Source organism: Rhamphochromis sp. 'chilingali' (assembly GCF_963969265.1).
Source record: "Rhamphochromis sp. 'chilingali' genome assembly, chromosome: 12".
Taxonomy (NCBI): Eukaryota; Metazoa; Chordata; class Actinopteri; order Cichliformes; family Cichlidae; genus Rhamphochromis; species Rhamphochromis sp. 'chilingali'.
In genome coordinates, this window is record NC_137939.1 from 33,202,726 (window position 1) to 33,216,982 (window position 14,257).

The 14,257-nt window shown below is 38.1% G+C and overlaps 1 protein-coding gene across 1 annotated transcript in view; it reads right to left on the reverse strand.

Annotated features, from left to right (window-relative positions):
• Positions 1–2,125: 2,125 nt before the first annotated feature.
• Positions 2,126–14,257, reverse strand: part of LOC308407338 (uncharacterized protein) — a gene marked incomplete at both ends in the record, with an annotated part of 28,759 nt that continues 16,627 nt past the window's right edge. Inside the window, 14 exons of the mRNA XM_080898903.1 lie at positions 2,126–2,239; positions 4,233–4,428; positions 4,538–4,676; positions 4,765–4,809; positions 6,560–6,663; positions 6,772–6,910; positions 6,999–7,043; positions 7,250–7,353; positions 7,450–7,588; positions 7,676–7,720; positions 8,637–8,740; positions 8,843–8,981; positions 9,072–9,116; positions 10,136–10,213. Of these exons, the coding sequence (XP_080755029.1) occupies positions 2,126–2,239; positions 4,233–4,428; positions 4,538–4,676; positions 4,765–4,809; positions 6,560–6,663; positions 6,772–6,910; positions 6,999–7,043; positions 7,250–7,353; positions 7,450–7,588; positions 7,676–7,720; positions 8,637–8,740; positions 8,843–8,981; positions 9,072–9,116; positions 10,136–10,213 (1,436 nt within the window). The remainder of the gene's footprint in view (positions 2,240–4,232; positions 4,429–4,537; positions 4,677–4,764; positions 4,810–6,559; positions 6,664–6,771; positions 6,911–6,998; positions 7,044–7,249; positions 7,354–7,449; positions 7,589–7,675; positions 7,721–8,636; positions 8,741–8,842; positions 8,982–9,071; positions 9,117–10,135; positions 10,214–14,257) is intronic.

Here is a 14,257-nt window from a genome sequence, read left to right on the forward strand (position 1 = left end):
AATCTACATGTACTTCCCATATTCCCTTAGGGTGAAATGTTATTTCTTTAGTTTTATCAGTGTTCAAAATAAAACGATGATGATGACACCACTGCTGATGCACAGTCATTTGCGTGCAGAAGACTTAAAATAGTTTTATCATCAGAGAATTTGACAGCCAACTATTAGTGCAGTTATCACTATAGTGATTAGCATGCATGGTGAAAAGGAGAGGGGGAAGTCACAAAAATTGAATCATTTAACTTGTTGTCACCTGCTAGTCAAGAGGGATAAAAAACATTTGATAATTAAGGCACATTTAAGAGTTTTGGGCCTGCAGGTATGGACGAACAATCAAATGCAGAACTAAAATCAACAAATAGAATCTGATCATAGGCTTTTGGATCTTCTGAATGCTTCCTTTATTAAATGAATGATATTTATCATAGCATCCTTCACTGTTTACAAACTGATGCGGGTCTAGACTTGAAGATATCTTTGGTTTGATCATATTCAAAATAATTTTCTTAAAACACTTCATCACTACACATGTTAGTGGCAACATCCCTGAAGTCCTTGTTCTCAATAGGATGTGTTACAGACATGTTACCTCTGGTGTAAGAATGATTTTAGATATTCACCATAACTTGCAAACTGTGTGACGTTTGGGAAAAAAGGGCACCATGCATCGGTTAATTCACCGAGCAGCGTTTCAATAAAGAAGCAGACATCAGTCACAAACATTTCTGAGAACCAACTGAAATGGCTTCAAATTAATTTTCACACTATCAGAATCACCAAGTAAGTCTCTACTTTTTATTGATGCAATCTCTAACTTTTTTAGTGACGTGGTTTAATATTTGGGAAATTAATAGCCTCTTTTTTCAGGATTATATTGTTCTTACAACAATTTATATAGTCTATTGTTGGATCTGTAGCCTCATCTAACACCATACTATAGAATAAACTCCAGTATGTGCATATGAAACAACCCATCAAAGTCCCTGCACTGTCCTGAGTCCATACAACACTGCAACACAGTTGTATTTTAGCACAGATTTATACAGCATACCTGCTCCTCAACATATGAACATAAGAAAGGCCAGTGGTAGACTCTCTCTCTACCACCCTTCATTCTTATTGTGAGTATAATTCATTTGCCAAAAAGAGATAAAATACACAGCTTACTAATTATACTTTATTCTTGAAAATGCTTCATGCTAGTCATACAATAATATAATTAAAGAAAATTAACCTGTCGTGGTGAAAGTAATGATAACTTAAAGACTATACTAAAAAGAGAAAGGTTCTTCACCCTCCATACACATGAAGCTTTCTTCAGTACAGCCTTATAAGCAGGCTTTCTCTTTAAGTAGGCTTCATCTCTACCTCTCCTGTGTTTTACAGATGGCTGTAAGCACTCATTGTTGTACCTCTCTCCTGACCTCCTCCATACATACAACATTTTTTGTTGTTTTTTGTGTAAACTGTCTTTTCAAGCCTTTTCAAGTAGTTTCCCTTCCTTAGGAATGGCTTCTCCACAGCCACCCTTCCACCCTGCCTCCTCTTGTTTGTTGAAACATGTGATTTTGCATAGTTTTTTTTAAGACACTTGGCATATTTCAGCTAATAGGTCTTTAGGAATCACCTCGTTGGCACAAAATTACTATTTACGTCTGCCAGACTGTGCTATTAGGAGCATTTTTATGCTTGACTAATACATAGATGAGTGCTAAGTGGCTTAACTAACAAAAAAATACCGGAGTACTTTAAAAGCAGTCAGATATTGAAACTGTGGACTGAACTGTGGCATCAAGACAGACACAACACTATCCAAGCGATTCTGTAAGAAATTTGATGGGAATAAAAACAGGGAATCTAATGGAGCTGTATGTTATCCATGTGATATCCTTTGAGTCTGTTTTTCTTTATCATGCTGACAGTATTTTGATTGTGTATACCGTCTAGATGTACAAGTGTTTTTGAATGTGACTGGCACCTACGTGTGTGACTTTACTGCATTTTCTTATCTTCATCAATAAATCAAACAAAATATGAAAATAAAATGAAAAAGAAAAACAGGTGAGACTGTTTGATGCTCAGGATGTATGTTTATTTGTGTTTATTTCCAATAAAATCATATTTGTTAACACGTTCCAGCAGTGATGTCATCGAGGCTTGACATGCTGGTGGAAGTGACATCAACAGAGGGGATGTGACATTCAGATGTTACACGATGTGTTGATGATATAATCTTTTCCTAGAAAAGAAACAAAAGATTTAAAGTTGCTTTTGAATTTTTTTATTTTTTTATTAAGCTTCAGTTCTTTATATCTTCTTTTACATTTTGCTTCTTGTTTTGATTGACATGCAATGGATGAGTATTTTTTTTTTTAACTTTGAAGCCTTAGCTTAAACCTTAACTCATTTATTTTACTTATGTTTAGTTCTTCTAGCCCCCTGAATGTTCCTTCTGTCTCATCCAAGTGTTTGGGCCTCATTGTCAGTTGTATTTTGTATATCTCCTGCTCTACTTTAAAGTAGAGATGGCACAATACCACTTTTTTAAGTCCGATACCGATATTATAAATTTGGATATCTGCCGATACCGATATGAATCCGATATCGTGTGTTTTAATCAATAAAACTGTTTTTTTAATATATTGCTGCATTTTGTATAAGTTCATACTCAAGTTTAAATAAACAACAACACTAAAGCTATTCTGTTATACCTGTATGTAAAAAATACACTGCACCCAAAATATTTCATAGTTCAGCAATACTGATCAATCTAATAAACTTAAACCTGCTCCATCCTCCCTATTCTGGTATTTTAAAGAGTACTTAGCAGAAATATTAAGCAACCTAACTAATAGGGTTGCAAACTCCCAGCAAAAAAAATAGGGAACCACCCCCCACCCTCCACCTCATGATACTTAATTGACGTAATCAACTTTAATTTGATGCAGTGTGGGGGAAAATGCACAGAAATAAATTATTTTTCAAGAATAATTAAATAGATTCAACATCTTTCTTCAACAGAATTGCAGACTGCACAGATGGTATCTTCCCAAAGGAAAAAGTACTATAGCTTACCTAGGGTATATTAGACTTAACAGTTACTATATACAGTAATGGACTTCTATACATTTTACATAAGATTAAAACTTTGGGTGTAAGATTCAGATAATTATTTATTAAAAGCTAGACATTTTAAATGAGAATAAGAAAGAAAAGTATGTCTTTGTGCCCCCTTTTCCCTGTTCATGCCCTATCGGCCCCCCTGGCTAAACTTTGCTAGATCCGCCCCTGCACAGTTACCAGCCGTCAGCTGTGTAGAAAAAGATCCTGGTGTAGAAAGTAATATTAAATAAATTCTAACAACAGCTTATCAAGGTTAAACGTGCTGCGGTTGTTCAGCTGCTGGTTTCCTCTTTCTGGTGCAAAGTGGGCCAAAAACAAACAAGAGAGACGGACTCGCGACAGAAAAGCCGATCAGCTGATCATTAAGCAGTTTCATGATTGAAGTAGCAGCAGAAGAGGAAGTCGCTCCATATATCGGTTGTTAAGCTTAACGTGGGAATGATTTAAAAACATTCAGAGATGAACTTACAAAACAAACTCGGGATCTCGCAAAACTTTTGTTCCTTCCGGCTGTAGTAGGTCTCGACCTCCCGTTAGCTCGAAGCTAAAGGGAGGTCTCGACCTCCCGGTCGGCTTCGAGCGGGCGTCCGAAGAATGCGGCTAAAACTTTTGCGAGATCTCGCAAAAGTTTTGCGAGATCCCGAGTTTGTTTTGCGAGATCTTGCAAAACGTTTGCGAGATCCCGAGATAGTTTTGCGAGATCTCGCAAAAGTCCGTCTTAATTTTTTTTTCTCCCATGTCCCCTGCAGGGCTCCGTAATCTTTAAACTTTTAAAGTTCAAATAAAGTTTAGTTTGATTTTGCAGCACTACCTTGGTATACAAAGGGTAACTAAGCCTGATGTTCAACTTCAGCTTGTCAACACAATACTGATATTTTGAACAAGATGTATTAGCTGCAAATTCTCCAAAATCTCTTTGTAGAAAAGTAAAACAGTATAAGAAAGAATCTGTCCTATTGGTTATCATGATGTGAATGTCCATTATAAAGCCTCAGACACAGAGGTTTGACCCCACTCAGTGAAATCAACGAGGATGGTCCCTGAGACTGCTTTGGACACTAGCAGAATTATTTTGGAGTTGTATGTGCATTACTGTTTAAGGCACTTACACTGGGTGTGTTGACCCTGGGTGATGTCCAAAACCTGCAGGACACCGGCCCTTGAGGTTTGGAGCTAGACACCCCTGGTTTAAGGTACTTACACTGACAAGTATAAACCACCTCCAGGTACTTGTAGGTGCCACCACAGGGGTCTCCAAATACAGAGTTGCTCGCTGAGATAGTACAGCTGTTTTTGCCATTACACCTTTGATTGCAGATAGAAAGTAAGTCAGCAAAGGGTTTTACACACTGCACATTGTGTAGCCTGGTAAAAGAAAAAAACGTAAAACTAATCAAAGACAGTCAATCTGTACCTTTCAGCTACAACTTTGGTGCTCGTCTGACTTGAGCACTGGACAACTTGGAGCTGAGAGGCCGGACGTCCATCAGAGCATGTGGTTTTGTCACGGCGTCCATAATTAGCTCCGTGGATGACTAAAACCTGTCCTTTTTCTGAGGAAGAGATCATAGCATTAAACAATAACCATGTTTACATTTCAATAAATGAAATTCAACAAAGTTACAAAAAAGAAAACCTCACCACACTGAAGGTTTGCCTGAGATCCTTCACATGTTGCACTCTGGACTGAGAGAAAAACACAAAATACATTAGAAAGATATTTTGGATTAAGTCCTAGCTGCGAATGCTCCACATTATATTGATGTTTGTTCATTTTTTAAAGAAAACGAGAATAAAAAGAGGATGTTCTGTAAAATGTCATGATTCAGTGGCTAAATGTCCATTATTAAGCCTCAGTCACAGAGGTTTGACTGGCGACAGAAAAGGCGATCAGCTGATCATTAATCAGTTTCACGATTGAAGTAGCAGCAGGAGAGGGAGGGAGAGAGAAGAGGCACTCGCTCCATATATCGGTTGTTAAGCTTAACGCGCGAATGCTTTACAAACATTCAGAGATGAACTTACACACTTGCTTTACTTCTCTCTGGGATCACTTCCTAGGAGATGAAATGCTGGTTTGGTAGCGAGGCTACAAATACACACAGCCGCTCTATCACGTGAGCACACTGCTCCGACGTGCTACGGTTATGAGCCGAGTTACGCCGTGTCGCAAGTTTTGTGAGGTGCTTTTCTGATATTTAATGGATCGGATTACATTTTTTATTTCTCTCCGATATCCAGTAATTTATGTCAGCATTGGACCGATACCGATACGTAATATCGGATACCGATACGTAATATCGGATCGGTCCATCTCTACTTTAAAGTAAACTTTTCTTTAATATCTTGAAGTTCAAGTTTTGCTGCCTTCCTCTCTGCTTTTTGTCCACACTCTTATAACCTTCCCTTACTCTGTTCTCCATTAATTTCTCCATTCAAGTCCATTTTCAGTATTTATTTTCATGTTTCAATGTCTCCTTGATTTAGTACTGGTTGCTCATTGCCTTTTTTAGTTCTGTCTTTATTTGGGTTTTGATATGCTACTGTTTGGTTGTCCTCAGCTGTGTTAATTACATGCACCCATGTCTTGTTGCTCAGGGGTGTCTAATTCCCACTTAACCCTCTGTTTGCAAATTAAAACAACTAATTAGAAAAAAACCTTGTGCCGGTTTAGCTCAGTGGGTGAGCAGGCAACCGTATTCCGTATGGCTGGAGAGCAGTAGGCCCAGGTTTGCATCTCTTCTTCTTTCTCATCCTGCTTTCACGTCTATCAACACCGTCTCTATCCACTAAAGGAAAAAAAACCTCGACTTTTTTGTGAATCTTCAAATCAGCTATTGAAGTTCATCTTTTTTAAAATTGTTTCATGTCCTGTAATCTGTATTTGAGTCTTTGAATCCATGTTTAAAATCTATTTTTCTGTCCAATGCCATATTTTTATTGCCTTTTTTTTTTTTTTGCATTTCCACATTTTTTGTTTCTTGTTTGTTCATCTTTAAACTTTTAAAGTTCAAATAAAGTTTCGTTTGATTTTGCAGCACTGCCTTGGTATACAAAGGGTAACTTAGCCCAAAGTTCAACTTCAGCTTGTCAACACAATACACTGATATTTAGAACAAAATATATTAGCTGCAAATTCTCCAAACTCTCTTTGTACAAAAGTAAAATAGTATAAGAAAGAATCTGTCCTATTGGTTATCGTGATGTGAATGTCCATTATAAAGCCTCAGACACAGAGGTTTGACCCCACTCAGTGAAATCAACGAGGATGGTCCCTGAGACTGCTTTGGACACTAGCAGAATTATTTTGGAGTTGTATGTACATTACCGTTTAAGGCACTTACACTGGGTGTGTTGACCCTGGGTGATGTCCAAAACCTGCAGGACACCAGCCCTTGAGGTTTGGAGCTGGACACCCCTGGTTTAAGGTACTTACACTGACAAGTATAAACCACCTCCAGGTACTTGTAGGTGCCAAAACAGGGGTCTCCAAATACAGAGTTGCTCGACGAGATAGTACAGCTGTTTTTCCCATTACAACTTTGAATGCAGATAGAAAGTGAGTCAGCAAAGGGTTTTACACACTGCACGTTGTGTAGCCTGGTAAAAGAAAAAACGTAAAACTAAACAAAGACAGTCAATCTGTACCTTTCAGCTACAACACTGGTGCTCGTCTGACTTGAGCACTGGACAACTTGGAGCTGAGAGGCCGGACGTCCATCAGAGCATGTGGTTTTGTCATGGCGTCCATAATCAGCTCCGTGGATAACTAAAACCTGTCCTTTTTCTGAGGAAGAGATCATAGCATTAAACAATAACCATGTTTACATTTCAATAAATGAAATTCAACAAAGTTACAAAAAAGAAAACCTCACCACACTGAAGGTTTGCCTGAGATCCTTCACATGTTACACTCTGGACTGAGAGAAAAACACAAAACACATTAGAAAGTGTAATAATTCATGTGCAGACTGATTATTAGTTCATGATTTAATTCGTAAGTTGAACTCTTTTGCATCCTTTTCCTCCTGTTTCATCGTTTCTGCATCCTGCAATCTGTCTTTGAATAAAATAAAAACGTAGTATGATTTTTTATACTTGTTTTCCTCTGTAATAAGGTACTTACACTGACAAGTATAATCCACCTCCAGGTACTTGGAGGTGCCAAAACAAGGGTTTCCAAACACAGAGTTGCTCGCTGAGATATTACAGCTGTTTTTCCCATTACAGCTTTGAATGGAGATAAAAAGTGAGTCAGCAGAAGTTTGACATACTGCATATCTGGGAGAAAATTAAAAGTTGAAAAAAGACAGTAACCATCTGTACCTTGCAGCTATTACTTCAATGCTCTCTGGACTTGAGCACTGGACATCTCTGAGCCTACAGTGAGGTTGTAAGTTAGAGCACGTGGTTTGGTCATGGCGTCCATAATCAGCTCTGTGAATGACTAAAATCTGCCCTTTCCCTGAGGACGAGATCACAGCGTTAAACTATAAACAAGTTTGCATTTCAATGAAATGTTTTCAATAAGTTACAAAAAAGAAAACCTCACCACACTGAAGGTTTGCCTCAGATTCTTCACATGTTACAGTCTGGACTGAGAGAAAAGCGTAAATCACATTCATTAAATCACAAACTTTAAAAATTAATGTGGAGAAAAATAGCTAAAATAGACAGAGACATTTCTCTTTCTAATCATTCTTCCATACATGGTAATTAAACTCATTCTCCGAATACTCCCCGGGGGATTTACACTTTCTTGACTCTTCTTCTGTCACTTGTTACTAGGCAAGCTCAAATGCAGTTAGAAGCTAAATGAATTCCTGGCCTTCGGCCTGGCCTATGTTTAAATCATATATGTCTGTAAGCGTGAATGCTGTTTTAACCTTCCATTGGTCCAAGTCACTTACATAATAGATCGGCTGGGACATCGCGCCCACCGAAGCTTAAGACCTTAAATAAACCGAACATCAACTCTTTTAATGAGCGCAACATAAAATGTGTGTATACAATGATTATAGCTGCACCTGTAATAAAAAGGTTAATATGATGCCAGTAGCTTTAATAAACATTTTAATGCAATATTAATGATGAAAGCTACATTGTAGCAGTAAAATAATTTCTTTATTCTCACACTAAATATTATTTCATGATCACAGATTTAATTTGTAAGTTTTGCAACGTTTTCCTTCTTGGTTTGGATTTGATTTTGTGTTTTCCACCTCACATTTTTAAATTTTTGATTGTTCACCTTCTAGCTTTTAAAAGTGGAATAAAGTTGAGTTTGATTCTGGAGCACAATCTTGAAATCCAAAAATTAAATCGAAATGTGTATTTATGCACTAAGTGAAATCAAAAAGAATGGTCCTTTGGTCGCTAGCATGTGTACGTTACTGTTTAAGGTACAGAGGTTTGACTCCGCTGGATGAAATTAAAGTTGATGGTTCTTGTGAATATATTGTTTGCTAGCATTTTTTTGGAGTTGTATGTGCACTACTGTTTGAGGTACTTACACTGACAAGTATAATCCACCTCCAGGTACTTGTAGGTGCCCACACAGGGGTCTCCAAACACAGAGTTGCTCACTGAGATAGTACAGCTGTTCTTCCCATTACAGCTTTGAATGCAGATAAAAAGTGAGTCAGCAGATGTTTAACATACTGCACATTGTGTAATCTGGAAAAAAAAGTAAAACTAAACAAAGACAACCAATCTGTACCTTTCAGCTACAACATTGGTGCTTGTCTGACTTGAGCACTGGACAACTTGGAGCTGAGAGGCCGGACGTCCAGCAGAGCATGTGGTTTTGTCACGGCGTCCATAATTAGCTCCATGGATGACTAAAACCTGCCCTTCACCTGAGGGAGACATTAAACTATAACCATGTTTGCATTTCAAACAAATTAATTCAAAAATAAAAAGACAAACCAACAAAAAATAACCCTCACCACACTGCAGGTTTGCCTGAAATCCTTCGCATGTTACACTCTGGACTAAAAGAAGAGACATAAATTGTTTAATTTTCAGCAATTTTTTGAATTTCTCTGACAAAAAAGAAGTGACATAACACTTACAAATGTGATTTTAAGAGTTCAGTGCTAACAGTGGAGCTCAATGGCACAGACTAACATCTGTCTTTGATATCGAATCAGTATTTATTAGTAGATTAAATTTATTATTTTTTGTTATTTGGACAGAGGTGATGAACAAAACAAAACAAAACAAAACAAAAAAAGAAAGTTTAACCTTAAAAGTTGAAGCCAGTGCTAAAATCCTAAAACCTGCAGTTCCCTGAACATCCACCGGAGTCTCCCGCAGTGAGTCACTGCCATAATAAAAGGTCCACCTTTACATGGCAGCAGAAGTAAAACTGTTTTGGTCTCTATTACTGTTTATTTAAATAACAATTTTTTTAAACAATTATATGTGTGAGGTTAATTTTTTTTTAACAGACCAGTTTAAACGCTTAATGAAAGCATAAATTTTCCATTATTATGGGCGTTGGCTTTTTGGCTGATTGGTTCAATGGGACAGGTGACCCCTAGTAGGAGCAGTTTAAGTAACTCTGGGTCTTGTTTCCAAGTGAGGGAAAAGGGGAGAAGTAGTTGACACAGGGATTAATGCAGTGTCTACAGTTGTGTGAACTCTGCTGGTATGGGCTCAAATTTTGGTCAGTAATATTTTGTACTTGTAAATCAAATGTGTACTTGTGAACTGGGTTTTGTAACCTTGTGAACCAAAATATGTGAAAATTTTTATGTTTGTGTATCTATAGATGAGAATTTGTGTGTGTGTAAAAAGATTTGTGTTTGTAAAACTCTGCACTCAACTTCCCTGGCTGTGTGTGTGTTTGAACTTACGAGCACAAATTTGGACCCAACGTCTGAGCATCTCTGCTTAGACTCAAGCAACATGGACTTCTTTTGCTGGCTTAAGGCACTTCCATATTAGCTCCACTTTTCTAACCCAGGAGGTCTGTACATCTTTCATATACAGAGTATGCTTTTCTTACCGTGGCTCAAGCGGCAGATCTGGCTGTCACAGGGGGGCTTTCTTTGTGGGGACACGGTGGTCTCAGCTCTGGTATAGCCTGAAATTTAAAATAATGAGTCTTTGCTGTATTTATAAGTGCTGTATTGCTAATTTTATAGTCACAATTTAATAGTTTAGTTGTTCCTGCCTTTTTTAAGCAAATAAATATCCAAATAAACAATCCACCTATTTACTTACACAATAGTAAATAAATGTTATATATAGTAACTGAAAACCCAAAGTGCTTTACAGTAGAAAAGCGCTTTTGGTTTCTAGTATGTTTTTGCAACACTGCAATACATCTGCCGTTTTCAGTTCATCCTTTCGTGTCTGCGAGTCCTGCATTTGGGTCCTACATCCTGCCTGCCACACAGCGTATGACATGAGCATAATAACCATCTTGTGTTAACTGTCATTTACTGTCAGTTATTTGTATGGCACATTTCACAGAATACAAGTTGACACCCAATCACATCATTTGGTTGTAATTAAAAAACATTAAAGACGTGAATCTGATGACAGATTCACGTCTTAAATCAGGACAGGATCCATCAGCTGCAAATCGTTATCAGTATTAGTACTTGGTATCAGAATCCAGAATCCAGCGACAAAGGAGGTAAGGCCTGCTGTTGATTCAGGAAACACGCCCACGTTTATTGGTGATAGTCACAGTTAACACAGGCAGCTTCCTGCGCAATTTCACGTAACAGCTTGATGCTTGTGTTTACACTCAGGGTTTCTTACATGGTTTAGAATTAACAGACAGGATGTAAATAAAAGGTCCCATGTAATCAGAGTGAAAGCACAAGTTCAGCAAATCTATTAGATCGGATCAAGGTGGCAATATAAAGTTAAAAACTGGCACATTAGGATAAAAGTGACTGAAACGTGTATTTACCTGAACTCATGAGTAAACATGTTACTCCCAGAACTGAAAATCAGAAAAGAAAAAAATACTATTATTGAGTTTGAATGATTTAAAATCCAACCTAAAAGTTGTTACAAGTAACTTGTAAATAATTAATAACCCATTTAATTAGATTTGAAAAGTTTGAAGTCTTTTATAAAGGAAGATTAGAAAGCACCTCATCTCAAGTACCTCTTAAAGATAAAAAGCTTAAGAAGAGTGACACTTAATCTTTCCCTCTGACTTTATGAAAAACTCTATATTTAAATAATCAGTCTGTTGTACTCACAGAACATCCTGCTGAGTCCAGAGAGCATGATGTTAGTGAAGAGCTGAGCAGATAAAACAGGGAACCTGTGTATTTCTACTGCTTGGCTAAGAAATATTATGTGCATGCAAGACAAACACACAATGCAAAAATGAAAATATTTGCTTTATCAGACGTCACAAATATTTTTTTAAAAAGTAATAATTGAAAGATTACATGTAACCATACTAAAATATGAACCATAAAAAACAAAAACTATAAAAACGTGAAGGAAAAGGAATAATCTAAGGCGCTTGGAAAGAAAAGCGACTGGATTTGTTTGAGTCGAGAAGAAACTCAAGAAACTCAAACAAGTCGAGTCGTTTTTCTTTCCAAGCTCCTTAGATTTCTGTGGCTTAGCTGACTGAAAACTTACACTGGCAAAAATGTATAGGTTGCTGTTAGTACTCTCATTGTGGTATTTTGGATGAACTTGAAAGCACTTCGGGTAGGTTTTCCAAAAACAATTTCATGCTTTTAACAGATGTATCAACTTGTTTTTCAACATCACTCCAAGACGCAAAGTTTTTTATTTTAGCAGTAATGTGTATACGAAAGAAGTCAGCTCTACATATTTCTCACTGGAAGCCGAAGTTAGGGCATCCATAGTCACTTTCATGTGTTTAACCCATGCCTGTAGTTGAACTAATCTTATAATCTAAAATAATTGTTTTATCAGACCATTAATATGATTTTTTTTTTACTGTTTTCTACAGATATTACCAAAGGGAAGCGACATATAAATAATGTAGCTGCTGTTTCTGATGAACACTAAATCCTGACACAAACTTTACAAATAAACCTCATATGCTAATAATCACATAGCTAATTTACAACAGTAACAGTTTTGAGAATTTTTAAGTAAAATTAGATTAATAGTTTTAAATGTAAATATTATTAAGGAATATGATTCAATGTTCAGTTTTATGACACACAAAATGCAGTTTCAACTATATTTTTAAATTCACGCACTATAATTATTGCATTTATACACAACATCTACTATTATACACAAATTATAGTAGAAAATTATTTATTCTGTTTATGCTGTGATACGAACAAAGAAGTTAAGCGTTACCTTGTTAGAACGATCCAGCAAAGCTGCACAGCCAGTATCTGGGACACGCAGCGTTTATGAGTACCTTTTTGGGAGTGTTCACATCATCCGCCAACTGCAAGTTAGGAATTTGTTATTATAATAAAAAGAAACTAAATATTGAATTACACATTGACATACCCGGATGCAACTAAGTAAATATTAGTTAAGAAAACAAGGGTGTTAACTAGTAAATAGTTTAACTGTAGCATGCATTAATGTAATAACGTGGTTAGCCTACTCAATGTAAATTACACACGAACAACATTAAGCTACTCACGCAGAGAAGAAAAGCTGCTGCTGCCATCATCATCCGTCATCGATTGTGCTACACTGGCAGGGCTAGGGGCCAGGACTCTCCTCTTCGGGTTCTTGGGGGATGTTGCTAACTCCGGTACCGATAACAAGCACCACACCTGTAGTAGGTTTGGTGCATTTCTTGCCTTTAAATTATACCCGCTATGGTAAATGGTAAATGGCCTGTATTTATATAGCGCTTTACTAGTCCCTAAAGACCCCAAAGCGCTTTACATATCCAGTCATCCACCCATTCACACACACATTCACACACTGGTGATGGCAAGCTACATTGTAGCCACAGCCACCCTGGGGCGCACTGACAGAGGCGAGGCTGCTGGACACTGGCGCCACCGGGCCCTCTGACCACCACCAGTAGGCAACGGGTGAAGTGTCTTGCCCAAGGACACAACGACCGAGACTGTCCAAGCCGGGGCTCGAACCGGCAACCTTCCGATTACAAGGCAAACTCCCAACTCTTGAGCCACGATCGCGACGCTATGCGTCGCCAGGTGTTTTATCAGATTCGAGGTGTTACCTCCTTTGCACAGTATCACATTAAAGCACTTGTTGCAGGCTGCTGAGTTTGCATCTGTGAAGTACATGCAGTACATGCAGCTGTGAAGTACAGCCAGACTTTTGACCGCTTGGACTTGGGCATTTTTAATCTGTAGCTCTGCTCTAAAAGAACATACGCACCTGGGCCCGCCTACTATCCTTGGAAACGTAAAATGATTAGCTAGAATCTGAAGTGTATGACATCTCAGGAAAAAAAAAAGAACCGAAATAAAGCACCGAAATGTGCGCTGCTTTTCGGTCTGGTTACTACTGTTTATGTCAGAACCGGTGCCATTATGGCATTATGGATAAGATCTTGGAGAAGAAGAACGGGAATTGACACCTGGTGACCAGTGACGGACATTAGACAAAACTGTAAAACTGGATGCAGTTTGTTCGCACTAACCAAAACAACTACCATGATCACTAATGCAGCTATCCCACTGGCGTCAGCTAAAGGCCTGCCAAGGTCGAAGCTGACTGGAACAACAAAAATTCTCCTATGAAAACAGGACTGTTGTCAGATCTCTTTGTCCCTCCTTCAAGGCCTCCTGGGTCCACTGAAGACTGTGAACCTTTGTTTAACTGGGCGTGGTGACGCTTTCTCTCAGCTGAACACGGGATAAACACACACACGCACGCACGCATGTCACCTGGGTAGGCTGGAAGACTGTTTACTTAGCCTGGCAGGGCGAAGGACACTCTACACACCCACATACACATACACTGATACACACTCATCCCCCCTCCCTTTCCAAACGCCTTCGATGCCTTCCATTTTTACATTGTCAGTTACAAACCTGTTAGCATCCAATTTAGAACCGAATACATTACAATAGCACAGGGAGCCCATTTTGAGTACCAATGTAGCAGACGTATACAAAGCAAATAGTTCAGTTGCAGAGAAAATGACACAAACCCTAATCAACAATCACAG